Source organism: Ranitomeya imitator, chromosome 4 (assembly GCF_032444005.1).
Source record: "Ranitomeya imitator isolate aRanImi1 chromosome 4, aRanImi1.pri, whole genome shotgun sequence".
Taxonomy (NCBI): domain Eukaryota; kingdom Metazoa; phylum Chordata; class Amphibia; order Anura; family Dendrobatidae; genus Ranitomeya; species Ranitomeya imitator.
This window is the reverse complement of record NC_091285.1, coordinates 163,370,092-163,387,619: the sequence shown is the minus strand read 5'-3', so window position 1 is coordinate 163,387,619 and position 17,528 is coordinate 163,370,092. Positions and strand designations below refer to the sequence as shown.

Below are 17,528 nucleotides of genomic sequence, written 5' to 3'. Positions count from 1 at the left end.
TGGTGCAGTTTTATAGGTAAAACTAATTGTTAAGAATAGGATTAGCTAAGTGGTGAAAAAAAGGGTAGGCATTTCCTGGTTAGAGAGAGGTCAGCGTCAGCTATTGAAGTGTACAATGGATTTCAAGTTGAGGTGGGGTTGGCTACTAGGGGCAGCATGGGCCACATTTTCTAGACAGTGGGAGGCCAAACTGAGTTCCCTGATAGACAATCCACCAGAGTCTGGAACCCAGTGCTCAAGCCAAGCACCAAGAAGTGGGCCTGGTCTTCCAACATCACAAGCTCATTGGACTTGGAATTACATAGGAGGCAGGTGGTTGGTCCCAAGAGCACTGCCGGAGTGAGCAACGAATCCTTGAGGCTGATTGAGTCAGCAGCCTCTGGGGTAGTAGAGAACATACGGGTGGCAAGACAGAATAGGAGTTGTAATAAGGAGGAAGTGAGTTTGAATAGATGTGCCCTATCCCACTTGTGCTCACCTAACGAATTTGAACTGTTTAGTAAAAATGTGACTGTTACACAGAACTTGGTGTTTCATCATTGTGTTCAGCGGCTCTTGAGGATGGAAGCCTGGAGGCCACAAATGCCTGCTGCCTGCAAGTGAGCATGATGCACCGCATACCCTACAGCACAGTGTGACACCCCTTGTCTGTAAAGTGCCAGAGCATAACTGGACAGCAGCTCGGTCATGACTACCGCTCTTGTACATTTTACCTATGCTTCCTGTGGTTTGGGCAGCATGAATCGTGTGACAGGTTCCCGTTAAAGCAACTCTCCTGTCTCCTTATTGGACCTTTATTATGAGCCCCATGGGCTATTCTAAACACCAGAGGAAGTCAAAAAATAAAATATTCTCTTCTCTACTGTTTCCTCGTGACTCCTTCTCAAACGCCATGTCCATTCACATAAACTGTGCAAACACCTACTACAGGTGACAGCTCAGTCTGTCTTCTGTTTTCCCATATTACCGAGGGAGGATAGCAGAAAGTGGTCATGGTAAAATAAATCGCAAACAGGATAAAAAAAAAAGGTTGTTATGGTTGAATGTACGTATTCAAGCTTGACATACTGCACCTAACGCAGTATTGTCATTCTGTTGTGTATATGTGTGTGAAGATGTGTGAACTTGTGTGTATATATTCAAACAATAAAGAGAGTAAGAAACTTATCTCTAATACATATTTGCCATGTTAGTGTGTGATTTATGCATCTTTTGACGCTAGGGCCCTTTTTACAAACTATAATGCCTCCATTTGCCTCCTGTAGTATCTATCAGTTATATACATAGATTCCTCTGTATGGGATAGTGTAGTTATTCCAGATTGTTTTTTAAATCAGTATACCAACATTTGGATTTTGATTTGGACTTGATGTCGTTTTCATCAAGAATTTTATACTTTGAAAGGGTGAAAAGTTTGCACTGAAGGTCAATGCCTATGAAGAAAAATTCCACAGCATTTGGATGAGTTTTCAAATCCTATCTCCATGACTGATGCTGTAAAACTCGTGCAGTCATGCAATATAAAGCAAGCGCCTTGCCTGGGGATGTAGTATTTGGGCAGTTTGGCAGCTGGCTACTGGAAAGACAAGCTGTTTCTGCAGCTCTCTTACTGCACTCCACTATGTATTCCCAGTATTAGGGCTCGCTCACACTTGAGTATATGGACGAGAAGAATAGTGATTGCACTCGGACCAATGTTATTCAATGAGGTAGTGCAGATCTGCGTATTATTTCTCAGCCGTATTCGATATGAGAAAAAAAAATCGCAGCACGCTGCAATGTCACTTTGAAATCGGTACAGTGCGAGAAAAAAAAATGGCATGCCATACGGACCATCAGTATGGTATCTGATATTTACAGATATATTACAGTTCTGTAGCATAGGAAAATGTAAATGGCCCTGTAGAAGATTATTGAGTTGTTGAGTAAAAAAACGGATTGCATATAGATAGTGAGAAAAAAATCATCCCACTCTCCTGGATGACACTGGGACCGTTTTTTTTATACACTAATGTGAGCAACCACTAAGGCCATGGGCACACTATCAATATTTGGTCAACATTTTACATCAGTATGTGTAATCCCAAATCAGGAGAGGAACAATGAGAGGAAAAGTATAATAGAAACACATCCCCACTTCTGCATTTATCACCCACTCCTGGTTTTGGCTTACAAATACTGATCTGATCAAATACTGAAGGTGTGAATGTGGCCTTATACTGTAGCTCCACTGTTACACAGCTTTGCCACATTCTGAAAATCTCAGTTGTTCCTTAGTAATACGGTAACTTCAGCTTTGTTAGTAATAGTTCATGTGGACAATCAGTTTGAAGACTGTTACTAAAAATCTAAGTAATAATTATATTGGTTTGTATTGTATTATAAAAACTTCAATAAAAATTTAGTTGAGAAAAAAAAAGAGTTTGTAAGAAAGTAAAATGTAATAATTTTCTAATATATTAAAATGGTTGTTTAAGATTGTGATACTGATGGCCTTTCCTTATCATAGGTCATCAATATCACATCGGTGGAGCCATGATACACGGCACCCTCACTGTTCAGCTGGTACTATGCCTTGCAGCAGCTAGAAGTAAACAATATACAGTCAGAACAGCACAGCGCTATACTGTGCCGAGTCTCCTGCAGTTCAGCTCCTCTTCACTTTAATGGGAGCCAAGTAAAGATGATTGAGCAGTTTGAAATATCAGTTTTCAATCTTTGCCAATTTTTGCACAGAAATTCGATTTGTGATGAATAAATTTGACACAAATCACAATATGCAAAGCAGTTAGGCAATTAATACAGGAATATAACACTCAACGGTCTCCTAAAACTGTATTAAAGCCCCTTTTGATCTTCTTATTGCAAATGCAAGGAGTTGGAGAGGCTGCCCACACCCTTCCTTGAAGATTTGTTGTAATATAATGCATTGCAGTTTTACATGTGATTTTGTCTAAGTAATTTGTATCCACTTAGTTGGGGAATGGCTAGAGTTATTAGTTGGGACTAGCCCACAATAGGGAGGGTCTATCTGGGAAGATAGGAGACAAATTCCTGAGGGTGGGTCATATAGGGTTCTGCATTCAGTATTATAAGACCTAAGGTCTGATAATTTGCAGATTGACATGCTATAGTGTTGTGTGGGAAGAGGGAGGACCACTACACATTAGATAATGTACCTTAAGGACCAAGAAAAAATGCAAAGACATTTGAAGACTGGAGTCCAGGCCAGTTAAACAGTACAGAAATTTGACCAGGGGAAATTAGAAGGCCCACTTACATGGGATTGATCGAGAAGGAATTGTATCAGCACGACGCTAGTGAACAAATGTCTACAGTGAAAGGGAGATCAATAGTTTGTATTGATAGAAAGCTATGGATTCCATATTGGGACCTACTGTACATTTTTCTATGGAGAGCAATGGACTTTCAAAGTTCTATAGAGGAGTCGTACCAACGTACCTCAAGCAGTGGCTTGGAGAGACCATAGTGTTACACCTCGACCCTTGCGGCCCTCGTAGGGGATGATGAAGTCTCCCATATACATTTGCAAGATTGTCATGAGGTGCAAGAGTATGAAGTGTAAGGACATGGAAGTGTCAGTAAATATAACTGAGAAGTGCCTAGGTCTGCTTAATGCAAGAGAAACATTTGTGAAGAATTGTGCCTATTATCTGATGAAAATAGTTCTCATCACGTTCATGTTCAATGAAAACTTTATTTTCAGACTTTCGTTTCCCTCACTCATCCTTGTAACATCTAGCCCTGGCCTGACCGGTACAATGGCCCCATGCAGTCTGCAGAGGCATATCACCCAGCTACACACACCCAGCCAGGACCGCCATTTTCATGTAGTGTTCCGGGGGCATGAAACTCGGATACCTCACCCACAGCTACTGCCTCGCACCACATTACACAAAGACAAACTTGTTAATGTCCAAGTGATCGTGACCTATGTGGATAGGAAAAATGGAAAGTAACCATTGTTGAACTACAAGGAGCAAAAACAGGTGTGTTCACCATTTTTGAAAGTGAAGAAGTAATAAGTTCTCTACACAAAGTGAAAAAAATAATCCCTTTTTGGCTATTCGAAACAGGTTTTCTAATCTCAAAATAAGTAATCAATTCAAGCCTTTTGTCAAAATGATCACTTTAGGGAGCATGATCAGACAAGCTGTTTTCAAAGTGAAGAAGCTATGGCTTGTTGTAAACAAGTCATTAAAAAATTAGTCCCATTTTGTCAGCTATTTGTTCTGTGTATCCTTAACCGAGTACATTTTCTATCCAGCAGTACAGTCCATCATTATACAGTAGAGTGTGCAGCCAGGATAAGGCAGAAGATATTAATCTATGTAGGGCTATAACAGTACAGCCTAGCACTATAAAATACAGTGAGCGGGAATCCAGGAGATACAGTTTATGATACAGGGTTTGCACCTTGCTAATTTCTTATTCTTTTGCTTGTTTGTCACACTTAAATGTTTCAAATCATCAAAAAAATTAAATATTAGACAAAGATAACACAAGTAAACACAAAATGCAGTTTTTAAATGAAGGTCTTTTTTATTAAGGGAAAAAGAAATACAAACCCACCCCCTCCGAGGTCCCTAGTTCTCTGCAGTGTTTGGTAATTATACCTCTGTTATCCATGTATCTATCTATCTATCTATCTATCTATCTATCCCATATCTATCTATCTATCTATATACTATATATACAGTGCCTTGCGAAAGTATTCGGCCCCTTGGGACTTTTCAACCTTTTCCCACATATCATGCTTCAAACATAAAGATACTAAATGTAAATTTTTGGTGAAGAATCAACAACAAGTGGAACACAATTGTGAAGTTGAACGAAATTTATTGGTTATTTTAAATTTTTTGGGGAACTTCAATTTCCATGGTTTTTCCCTTTTTTTTTCTATGCCATGTTGTGCATAAATATGTGATTCTTCAGAATTTGTTTTAGTCTTTGCCTGATGAAGAGACCTGTGTAGTCTCGAAAGCGTGCAATTTGTTACCATCTTTTCAGTTAGCCATTAAAAGGTATCAATCATTGAGGACTCTCAATTCTAAATATTTTTCTATCTACTGGCTAACACGGTACCAAGATATATTTCTTTCCTGTTTGTAAATTCAAAAACTGAAAAGTGGGGCGTGCAATATTATTCGGCCCCTTTACTTTCAGTGCAGCAAACTCACTCCAGAAGTTCATTGTGGATCTCTGAATGATCCAATGCTGTCCTAAATGCCTAATGATGATAAATATAATCCACCTGTGTGTAATCAAGTCTCCGTATAAATGCACCTGCTCTGTGATAGTCTCAAGGTTCTGTTTGAAGCACAGAGAGCATCATGATGACCAAGGAACACAACAGGCAGGTCCATGATACTGTTGTGGAGAAGTTTAAAGCCGGATTTGGATACAAAATGATTTCCAAAACTTTAAACATCCCAAGGAGCACTGTGCAAGCGATCATATTGAATGGAAGGAGTATCATACCACTGAAAATCTACCAAGACCTGGTCGTCCATCTAAACTTTCATCTCAAGCAAGGGGAAGACTAATCAGAGATGCAGCCAAGAGACCCATGATCACTCTGGATGAACTGCAGAGATATACAGCTGCGGTGGGATAGTCTGTCCATAGGACAACAATCAGTCATACACTGCAGAAATCTGGCCTTTATGGAAGAGTGGCAAGAAGAAAGCCATTTCTCAAAGACATCCATAAAAAGTGTTGTTTAAAGTTTGAAACAAGCCACCTGGGAGACACACCAAACATGTGGAAGAAGCTGCTCTGGTTAGATGAAACCAAAATTCAAACTTTTTGGCAACAACGCCAAGCGATATGTTTGGGGTAAAGGCAACACAGCTCATCACCCTGAACACACCATTCCCCTCTGTCAAACATGGTGGTGGCAGCATAATGGTTTGGGCCTGCTTTTCTTCTGCAGGGACAGGGAAGATGGTTAAAATTGATGGGAATATGGATGGAGCCAAATACAGGACCATTCTTGAAGAAAACCTGTTGGAGTCGGCAAAAGACCTGAGACTGAGAAGGAGATTTGTCTTCCAACAAGACAATGATCCCAAACATAAAGCAAAATCTACAATGAAATATTTTACAAATAAACGTATCCAGGTATTAGAATGGCCAAGTCAAAGTCCAGACCTCAATCCAATCAAGAATCTGTGGAAAGAGCTGAAAACTGCTGTTCACAAACGATCTCCATCAAACCTCACTGAGCTCGAGCTGTTTGCCAAGGAAGAATGGGCAAGAGATTCAGTCTCTCGATGTACAAAACTGATAGAGACATACCCTAAGCGACTTGCAGCTGTAATCACAGCAAAGGGTGGTGCAGCAAAGCATTAAGTTCAAGGGGCCAAATAATATTGCACGCCCCAGTTTTCAGTTTTTGAATTTCCATAAAAATTTAAAATAACCAATAAATTTCGTTCAACTTCACAATTGTGCTCCACTTGTTGTTGATTCTTCACCAAAAAATTACATTTGGTATCTTTATGTTTGAAGCATGATATGTGAAAAAAGGTTGAAAAGTTCCAGGGGGCCGATTACTTTCACAAGGCACTGTACATACACACATTCATATCCTGTATATCGTGGTTGTTTATTTATCTCTCTTTGACTTAATACCGTGATTAGAGACTGTGGTAATGGTTTTTGGAGTCCATTAAAAGACTCTCTCTTTTATACCATTGCTATATGAACTTTTATACATACAAGTACATATGTCACAGCTGATTACTAAGTTCACCTGGATGCATGCATCATTTACCTTAATTTTGATTCATGGTATAAGACCACGATATACAGTATATGTGTGATTCTATGATACATTACTACTTGTAAGTTATATATTTTGGATATTTCATCTGTGACATGTGACGTTATAGTGCAGTAGATTCAATTTAACTTCTTTATCCAGGATTACCCACCTTTCTTTTCCAGTTCTTATGTCCCCCCTCCTGTTTACTTTCATTTAGGAAACACTTGCAATAATATATATACACTACCGTTCAAAAGTTTGGGTTCACCCAGACAATTTCATGTTTTCCATGAAAACTCATACCTTTATTAATCAAATGAGTTGCCAAATTAATTGAAAATCTAGTCCAGACACTGACAAGGTTTGAAAAAAAAAAGATTTTTATTTGAAATAATAATTTGCTCCCTTTGCAGCAATTATAGCATTGTAAACCTTTGGCATTCTAGCAGTTAATTTGCTGAGGTATTCTGGAGAAACGTCACCCCATGCTTCCAGAAGCCCCTCCCACAAGTTGGTTTGGCTTGATGGGCACTTTTTGCGTACCATACAGTCAAGCTGCTCCCACAACAGCTCAATGGGGTTGAGATTTGGTGACTGTGCTGGCCACTCCATTACAGATAGAATACCAGCTGCCTGCTTCTTCCCTAAATAGTTCTTGCCTTATTTGGAGGTGTGCTTTGGGTCATTGTCCTGTTGTAGGATGAAATTGGCTCCAATCAAGCGCTGTCCACAGGGTATGGCACGGTGTTGCAAAATGGAGTGATAGCCTTCCTTTTTCAAAATCCCTCTTACCTTGTAAAAATCTCCCACTTTACCAGCACCAAAGCAACCCCAAACCATCACATTACCTCCACCATGCTTGACAGATGGCGTCAGGCACTCCTCCAGCATCTTTTCAGTTGTTCTGCGTCTCACAAATGTTCTTCTGTGTGATCCAAACACCTCAAACTTGGATTTGTTTGTCCATAACACTTTTTTCCAATCTTCCCCTGTCCAATGTCTATGTTCTTTTGCCCATATTAATCTTTTCTTTTTATTAGCCAGTCTCAGATATGGCTTTTTCTTTGCCACTCTGCCCTGAAGGCCAGCATCTCGCAGTCAACTCTTTACTGTAGACGTTGACCCTGACGTTTTGCATGTACTATTTAATAAAGCTGTCAGTTGAGGACCTGTGAGGCGTCGATTTCTCAAACTACAGACTCTAATGTACAGTACTTGTCTTGCTCAGTTGTGCAGCGGGGCCTCCCACTTCTCTTTCTACTCTAGTTAGAGCCTGTTTGTGTTCTCCTCTGAAGGAAGTAGTACACACCGTTGTAGGAAATCTTCAGTTTCTTGGCAATTTCTCACATGGAATTGCCTTCATTTCTAAGAACAAGAATAGACTGTCGAGTTTCACATGAAAGTTCTTTTTTCTGGCCATTTTGAGAGTTTAATGGAACCGGGGGGAGGGGTGTGTCTATATGTAAAATCATCCTTAAAACCCATCCTGCGCGATAATATAGGTGAATTTAATGAAAATGTAGAATCCCTGTGGGTGGAAATAAGGGGAGGGGGAAAAAATAATAAATTACTGATAGGGGTTTGTTATAAATCTCCAAAAGTAATGGAAGCAATGGAGAATATCCTCGTAAAGCAAATAGATGAAGCTGCGACTCAAGGAGAAGTCATTATTATGGGGGACTTCAACTACCCTGAAATAGATTGGGGAACAGAAACCTGCAGTTCCAGCAAAGGTAATCGGTTTTTGACAATTATGAGAGACAATTACCTTTCACAACTGGTTCAGGACCCAACAAGAAGGGGGGCACTGCTAGACCTAATATTAACCAACAGGCCAGACCGCATATCAAATATAAGGGTTGGGGGTCACTTGGGAAATAGCGATCACAAAATAATAAGTTTTCATGTATCCTTTAAAAAGATGTGTAGTAGAGGGGTTACAAGGACACTAAACTTCAGGAGGGCAAATTTCCAACGGATGAGAGAGGATCTTGGTGCAATTAACTGGGACGATATCCTGAGACACAAAAATACACAAAGAAAATGGGAGACGTTTATTAGCATCCTGGATAGGACCTGTGCACAGTATATACCGTATGGGAATAAACATACTAGCAATAGGAGGAAACCAATATGGCTAAATAGAGCTGTAAGGGGCGCAATAAGTGACAAAAAGAAAGCATTTAGAGAATTAAAGGAAGTAGGTAGTGAGGAGGCATTAAATAAATACAGAAAATTAAATAAATTCTGTAAAAAGCAAATCAAGGCAGCAAAGATTGAGGCAGAGAGACTCATTGCCAGAGAGAGTAAAAATAATCCTAAAATATTCTTTAACTACATAAATAGTAAGAAACTAAAAAATGATAGTGTTGGCCCCCTTAAAAATAGTCTGGGTGAGATGCTGGATGAGGATGAGGAAAAAGCCAATATGCTAAATGACTTTTTTTCATCAGTATTTACACAAGAAAATCCCATGGCAGACAAAATGTCTAGTGATAAAAATTCCCAATTAAATGTCACCTGCTTAACCCAGCAGGAAGTGCGGCGGCGTCTAAAAATCACTAAAATTGACAAATCTCCGGGCCCGGATGGGATACACCCTCGAGTACTGCAGGAATTAAGTACAGTCATTGATAGACCATTATTTTTAATCTTTAAAGACTCCATAATAACAGGGTCTGTGCCGCAGGACTGGCGTATAGCAAATGTGGTGCCAATATTCAAAAAGGGAACAAAAACTGAACTCGGAAATTATAGGCCAGTAAGCTTAACCTCTACTGTGGGTAAAATCCTGGAGGGCATTCTAAGGGACGCTATACTGGAGTATCTGAAGAGGAATAACCTCATGACCCAGTATCAGCACGGGTTTACTAGGGACCGTTCATGTCAGACTAATTTGATCAGTTTCTATGAAGAGGTAAGTTCCGGATTGGACCAAGGGAACCCAGTGGATGTAGTGTATATGGACTTTTCAAAAGCTTTTGATACGGTGCCACACAAAAGGTTGATACATAAAATGAGAATAATGGGGATAGGGGAAAATATGTGCAAGTGGGTTGAGAGCTGGCTCAGGGATAGGAAACAAAGGGTGGTTATTAATGGAGCACACTCGGACTGGGTAGCGGTTAGCAGTGGGGTACCACAGGGGTCAGTATTGGGCCCTCTACTTTTTAACATATTTATTAATGACCTTGTAGGGGGCATTCAGAGTAGAATTTCAATATTTGCAGATGACACTAAACTCTGCAGGGTAATCAATACAGAGGAGGACAATTTTATATTACAGGATGATTTATGTAAACTAGAAGCTTGGGCTGATAAATGGCAAATGAGCTTTAATGGGGATAAATGTAAGGTCATGCACTTGGGTAGAAGTAATAAGATGTATAATTATGTGCTTAATTCTAAAACTCTGGGCAAAACCGTCAATGAAAAAGACCTGGGTGTATGGGTGGATGACAAACTTAAATTCAGTGGCCAGTGTCAGGCAGCGGCTGCAAAGGCAAATAAAATAATGGGATGCATTAAAAGAGGCATAGATGCTCATGAGGAGAACATAATTTTACCTCTATACAAGTCACTAGTTCGACCACACTTAGAATACTGTGCACAGTTCTGGTCTCCGGTGTTTAAGAAAGACATAGCTGAACTGGAGCGGGTGCAGAGAAGAGCGACCAAGGTTATTAGAGGACTGGGGGGTCTGCAATACCAAGATAGGTTATTACACTTGGGGCTATTTAGTTTGGAAAAGCGAAGACTAAGGGGTGATCTTATTTTAATGTATAAATATATGAGGGGACAGTACAAAGACCTTTCTGATGATCTTTTTAATCATAGACCTGAAACAGGGACAAGGGGGCATCCTCTGCGGTTGGAGGAAAAAAGGTTTAAGCATAATAACAGACGCGGATTCTTTACTGTAAGAGCAGTGAGACTATGGAACTCTCTGCCGTATGATGTTGTAATGAGTGATTCATTACTTAAATTTAAGAGGGGACTGGATACCTTTCTGGAAAAGTATAATGTTACAGGGTATATACACTAGATTCCTTGATAGGGCGTTGATCCAGGGAACTAGTCTGATTGCCGTATGTGGAGTCGGGAAGGAATTTTTTTTCCCCAATGTGGAGCTTACTCTTTGCCACATGGGTTTTTTTTGCCTTCCTCTGGATCAACATGTTAGGGCATGTTAGGTTAGGCTATGGGTTGAACTAGATGGACATATAGTCTTCCTTCAACCTTAATAACTATGTAACTATGTAACAAATATGATGCTCCAGATTCTCAATTAGCTCAAAGGAAGGTCATGTTTATAGGTTCTCTAATCAGCCAAACTGTTTTCTGCTGTGCTAACATACTTGCACAAGGTGTTTTAAGGGTATTCTAACCATCTATTAGCCTTCACACATAGTGATGGTTGTTGGAAATGGGCCTCTATACACATATGAAGATATTGCATTACAAACCAGACGTTTGCAGCTCGAATAGTCATTTACCACATTAACAATGTACCAATGTATAGAGTGTATTTCTGAGTCATTTAACGTTAGCTTCATTGGAAAAAACTGTGCTGTTCGTTCAAAAATAAGGAGATTCCTAAGTGACCCTAAACTTTTTACTGGTAGTGTGTATATGTATATATATATATATATATATATATATATATATATATATATATACTGTATATATTTGCACATGCACACACGCTTTTGTAGATATTTTTTAATATATTTAATAAAGATTATATTAGCCCTTTCTCAAAAAAAGCATCATTTTTCTTAGCCTTGGTTTCTGATATGCTTTTTTTGGACCATATGATATGGGATTGAGGATTTTGGTGTTAATATACATTTTGGACACAAAAATTTTGATAAAGGACTTAAATGTTATCAGTCACACCTAACCAACCTTGGAAAACTATGGAATCATCCACAAAGGCAGCGCTCACATATTCAGTATTTGGTTAGTATTTTACATCAGCTAAAAAACAGTCATTTTTGTGAATCTCTGCTCTACACTTTCAAGAATGAAGAACAGGCGGCTTCCAAAGAAAGCCTATTAAAGAACAAACATGTTACTTCTTGTTTCCAAACCCTGAGTCGCTTAAAAGAAGTGACATACCATCAAATGTGTGCATAACAATGCCGTTTTAACATGGCTATGCATACTGATCCCTTTTTGCGGGGCTGTGCGCACATACCCTTATCACCTCTTTTGAAAATCCCTAACCCAGAATGCTACATTGTTTATTACGTTAATGAACATTAACTAAGGTTCGGCAACAGCCAACAGTACTGTTGTGTCATGTATGGTTGGTAAATTCAACTGCTAAAAAGAATTATAAAACTTTAATTTTTTTTATTTTTTATTTTATTTTTTAAGTTGTCCTCATCTTGCAAAAAAAATGCAACATACGAGATAACTCTAAAATTCTATGTTACTAGGTAAGTACACACATAGAAAATAATTAGCAGTCAGTAGTATTGTTGTGGGCATAGAACATTAGTTAAAGTTGACTACTAAAACAATTATAAAAGCTTCATTTTTAAAAAAAATTTTAAGCTTGTCCTGATTTTTACGGACTGGCAGAATGGAGTAGGTGGGGAGACTTTTTTTTTCTCTCCATGTACAAGAGACTGATGACAGTCTGATCAAACTTTGTTCAAAGTAATATCAAAATAATCGGTCGATTCTTCTCGTAAGGGCAGAGACAGACTGCCGTATTTCTTGCGTGAGAATAGCATCGTAAACCTTGTACTGGCTGTCGGCTTTCCTGACCTGAGCTTGACAGCTGCGTAGTAATCCATCATGCTATCTTGCTCAGGTCAAGAGAGGTGCCGGCCAGTCCGTGCAGTGTGATGCGATTCTTGAGCGAGAAATACGGCAGTCTGTCTCAGCCCTAAGTGAAAAATAATGACATTTGTATTAGGCCTAAGCCTACACTAGCGCCGTGTGAATAAAATGAGCCTATGTCAGTTGGATATAAGCAAGAAAGAGAATCCAGCGCCATGATTTTCCATTCCATGACGGCAAGATGAAATGTTGAAAGCTCCAAGGACCTGAAATTGCAAAAGTTTTCATAGGATAGCCCTAAAAAACTGTTTATGTTTCTCATACATTCAGTATTCAGTAGTACACCATGCATTGCTTGATTTCCTGAATGTGTAATGTTGACTATATGAGATATTGGAGTTTACTCAAGGTGCTACAAACAAAGGCATCCAGTAATGTAAGAGCTTTAATGGACAATATCTCCATTTTACTAAATATTTGCAAATTATTCATAAAAATAGAGTATAGTGATGAATGAAATGTGTAATTTTTACATATTTTCTTACATATTTTGAAGAATTCAAATGAGTAAAGAGAGAACGGCCAGAAGGCTCTTTATTAAATGCACTTACACAGCTATGGAGTCTGTTAATGAATTTCTATTAATTGGAGAATCTGAAAACTGCAGCATGAAATGACAACTAATTAAATATTGAGAGAACTTGTCATCAGGTTACAAGTGCTCAGTTTTTGCTCTTCATTTAGTTCTGTTGCTCCTTTGAGATTTATTTTACCTTTTCTTTTTAGACTGCTATACGGTTCCAGAGATACTGGCCTTTTAATTTTGTACAAATTTCTGTAGTCTACTTGCGGTTAGTCACTGGGGAGGGGCCAGATGTTGCAGAAGGGCCAGCTGAGGCATGTAGTCCCACTGGCAGCAGATAATATCACGAAAGCTGAAGTGGGTCACTGGACCCCTCAATAGCGGGAAGTGGCACTTGTGAATGGTATAGGACCCCCTGGGGCACTCTTGTAGTGGTGGTGTCTGGGTGCAAGTTTTGGAGCGCCCGTGGTGTTTGTGCAATCTCAAGCAGCCAGACACGCAGATGAAATTGAAAACAGAACAGTTTTACTGAAAGAGGTAACGGGGTACAGTCTCTCTCTTAAAGGCAAATTTCACAGAATATTGTGCATATGAAAGTGATGGCTCTTTCCTCATGACACAAGCGAGGTCATGGACTCTCAGAGCGGCTGGAGCAGAGTTCTCTTCACTTGCTATTAGAGGGAATGCTATGAGCAGCCCAAGAAATATTACACTGATGGAGGGACCTTCACAGATTAGCTCTCTGTGGAAACACTCACAGATTTTAGTCTAGCTTTCCCTATCGCAGAGGGTAGGTTAAGTAAAGTCGGTGGCGTGGCAGCCACGTAGCTCTGGTCCTGGCTAGAAGCAAACAGGATAACCAGCATGCAGGAGAGCACATGTGCAGCTTTATCTCCCTGACTAGAAGACTTCACTCCCTTGTGGAGGAGATTATGTGGAGAAGGATGTGTCTTCAGCATGGAAAACTATGTTGAGAGCTGTAGTGTTTGCTCCCTTAAGCAGCTTGAACCGCCCAGAACTGGAAGTTACCTCAGGAAATGTGAGAGTCATGAGCTAGGAGTTACCCCAGGATGTCTGTGTGATCCCTGAGGTGGGAGGCTCCTCTCAGCCATTTCTATGGCAGCTTGTTGTGAGAAGAATAATCACTTAACTGTCATATACACATTGGCCAGTAGATGGCAGCAAAGCACATTTATGAATCATTGGTATACAATGCAATGTATTACATCTCCTAACTTACAGTACCCAAGCTAATTCTGACACAGTGGAACAAATCTACTGCCACACGACAACTGCCTCATTCAGCAGCAGGAGAACGGGTCCCGGGATACCACATACTCTTTACCAAGGAGAAGCTGCAGCTTAATTATGCAGAGAAGCCTAAAGACTAGACATACCCAGGGGAATCTTGTGAGTAAAGCCCCCTTAGTAAAAATCCATATCTGTGGAACTGTACGTATAGGAAAAAAATGGAATACTGGCTACTTTTGACCTCATGAGAGATGTTCTTTAATGTAGTAACATTTCTAGCCTACCCATAAATGTATTATTGCTTTGGCTCCAACCAATCACTAGAACTGTGAGGAACACAGCTGTTGGGCCACCAAGCAATCATACATTCATCCTGTGGATAGGAGATATGTTTTTAATAAAATAATAAAATAAAAATGATGAATCCTCAGTGCTTTGAATCTTTGAATTTTGCTGTTAGGGGCATATGTCAGCTGATTTAATCAGCTGACACGTGCCGGAAAAGTTGCAGCCTCATTGCCGGAGCCTACATCAAACAGGGGAAGGCGACGTTGGTCATAGCTATACATCCAAGGACATAAAGAGGTTAAAGGGAACTTGTCACCAGGTTTTCCCCATATGAGATATGGCCATCACCTTTCAGCACTCATATACAGCATACAAATATGCTGTGTATATGCCCCTGATCCGGCCTTCAACAAAATACCATATTCATTTCTTGCATAGGCTATTTTTCCTATTTGTGCACATTGAGTTGATCTTCATAACACAACGAAGTATATCACATTCTACGTGAACAAATGATATGTACAGTAATTAAATGAGTCAATCTTACCTTGCTCATCAAGGAGTATATTATCTGGTTTGATATCCCTATTAAAACAAAATACACGCATGTTAGAATAGATATACATAAACCTTAAAATCTGAATTATTGTATCTTTGTCTCTGCCCACAAAGTGGAGTATGTCTGCAGATAAATACGCCGAGTGCAATGCAATGTGATCAAAAATCACATTGCATTCTCACCAATGTTATTCAGTGAGGCAGCGTTCATTTGTGAGTTTTTTGAAGAAAAAAACTGCAGCATACTGCATATGGCTACGTAGAACAGCCAGGACTCAACAATGCAAGTCAAAGAAAAAAGGAGAAAAAAAAGGAAAAAAATTTGGACGGAACACGGACCATCCGTACGCCGTCAGATTTTTGTGCAAAAATCTAGAAAAAAAATATAAAGCTACATATAGCTAGATAGAAAAGATTGTTAGATGTCCTGCAGATATATCATGTCACAACCCACCTTCATAATAATGTCGCCTTTAGTGCCACGTGAAAGGCATGTTTAGCCTGGAATAAATAAATAATAAAAAAATAAAAAATGTGTCCCCCTTATTTTTGATAGCCAGCAAAGGTAAGGAAAGTCCATCGTTTTGGGGCCCTCCCCAGCCTAAAAATACCAGCAAAACCCAGCAGTGACTTCAGTGTGCGCATTTTGTTTTATTCTTTTTTAAGTACTGGGTTAGTAATGGGGTTGTCTGATAGACGCAAGTTGATTACTAACACGAGGGCTTGATAACAACTGTATTTTTGGACAACCCCAATTACCATTACCCCGATTGCAAACGCATGAGGGCAGTCGGGAAAAGCTAAGGCGAAGCACCAGAATTAGAAAACATCTAGTCTGAGTTGCCACTTCTGGGGCTGCAGTGGGATAGTATTTTAAGGCTGGTGAGGGCCCAATCACTATGGACCATCCCAACTGTCTGCTTTACCATTGCTAGTTATAAAAAAATAGGGGGGAATCATATCACTTTTTAAAATTATTTCTTTATTATGTTATACCAGGCTAAATACCCTAGTGCCATGTAAAGGGGTTGTGATATTATATTTCTGCAGGATATCTATCTATATAATATCTACCAAAAATATTTATTATACATCCATTATATATATATATATATATATATAATTTTTTTAGCATCTATCTATATGTTTATATACGATTGCATTATTTATGACAACTAGATTTAATTTACATAGAATATTATAGTATCTAAAAGATGATGCTAAAAACGCATAGTATACGGATGGCATAACCCCAGCCTGTGCTGCATTCAGTCAGAGGTACCCTGGAATGCACAGACAGACGGCTGCTGTGCAAGAACAGCACGGTATATCAGAGGTGTCAAACTGCATTCCTCGAGGGCCGCAAACAGCTCATGTTTTCAGGATTTCCTTGTATTGCACAAGGTGCTGGAATCATTCTCTGCAGGTGATTAAATTATCACCTGTGCAATACAAGGAAATCCTGAAAACATGACCTGTTTGCGGCCCTTGAGGAATGCAGTTTGACACCTCTGTGGTATATGATCCCTTTGCAGTCCAATAGCTCATTATAATTCATATAATTCCACCAAGTTTGGAGGTAGAAGTGGGCCCATTTACTTCTTGGGCCTTGGGTTCTTGCAGAGATTGCACCAATGATAATTTCCCTGGTTTTCAGGTTGTTAAATTGTGACTTAATTAGCTCTCTCCCAGAGGAAACAACAACCATCCACCTTTTGGAAGAGCCACACTTAGGTATGACTTCTATCCATGAAAAACAAGGATAGAACAAATAAGTAAAAAAAAACTGATGCCTGAATTAGGCCTAATGATAAGTTCCTGTGCTGAATATTTGGTGTGTTTTTGGTGCTGTGTAAGGGTGGAGGGTATGACATTGCACCTTTATGGAGATCCCTGTCAGGTATGAAAAATATACTATTCTTCAGTGTTATCTTCCTGGAGACTGCAGTTCCTGCTAGTCTGGCATGTTAGGGTTAACTGTAGGGCCAGTCCACGATTAGGTAGGAGTCATAGGGCCTTGTGGGTTAGTTCCTGTTTTGGAGGTTAATTCAGTTGGAAAGAGAGAAAGGAAGAAGAAAGGGACACCCTCAGAAAAAGGTGATCAGCACTGAATGTGTGTATGTGTGTTTGAAGAAAGCAAAAATCAGGAAAAAAAGCAAAAGAATTCCAATGGTGGAAGCATTGTTCTGTAAACAGTCAGGGAGGAGAATACAGCCAGTAACTTTAGACGGATCCCTAAGGAACAAACTAGTGTCGACCAAGCCT

At 39.5% G+C, this 17,528-nt stretch overlaps 1 protein-coding gene across 1 annotated transcript in view; it reads right to left on the bottom strand.

Moving 5' to 3' along the window:
- STK32A (serine/threonine kinase 32A) overlaps window positions 1-17,528 on the bottom strand; it is a 363,613-nt gene that overhangs the window by 100,313 nt on the left and 245,772 nt on the right. The window contains exon 6 of the mRNA XM_069764076.1: window positions 15,253-15,290. Coding sequence (XP_069620177.1) covers window positions 15,253-15,290 — 38 coding nt within the window. The remainder of the gene's footprint in view (window positions 1-15,252; window positions 15,291-17,528) is intronic.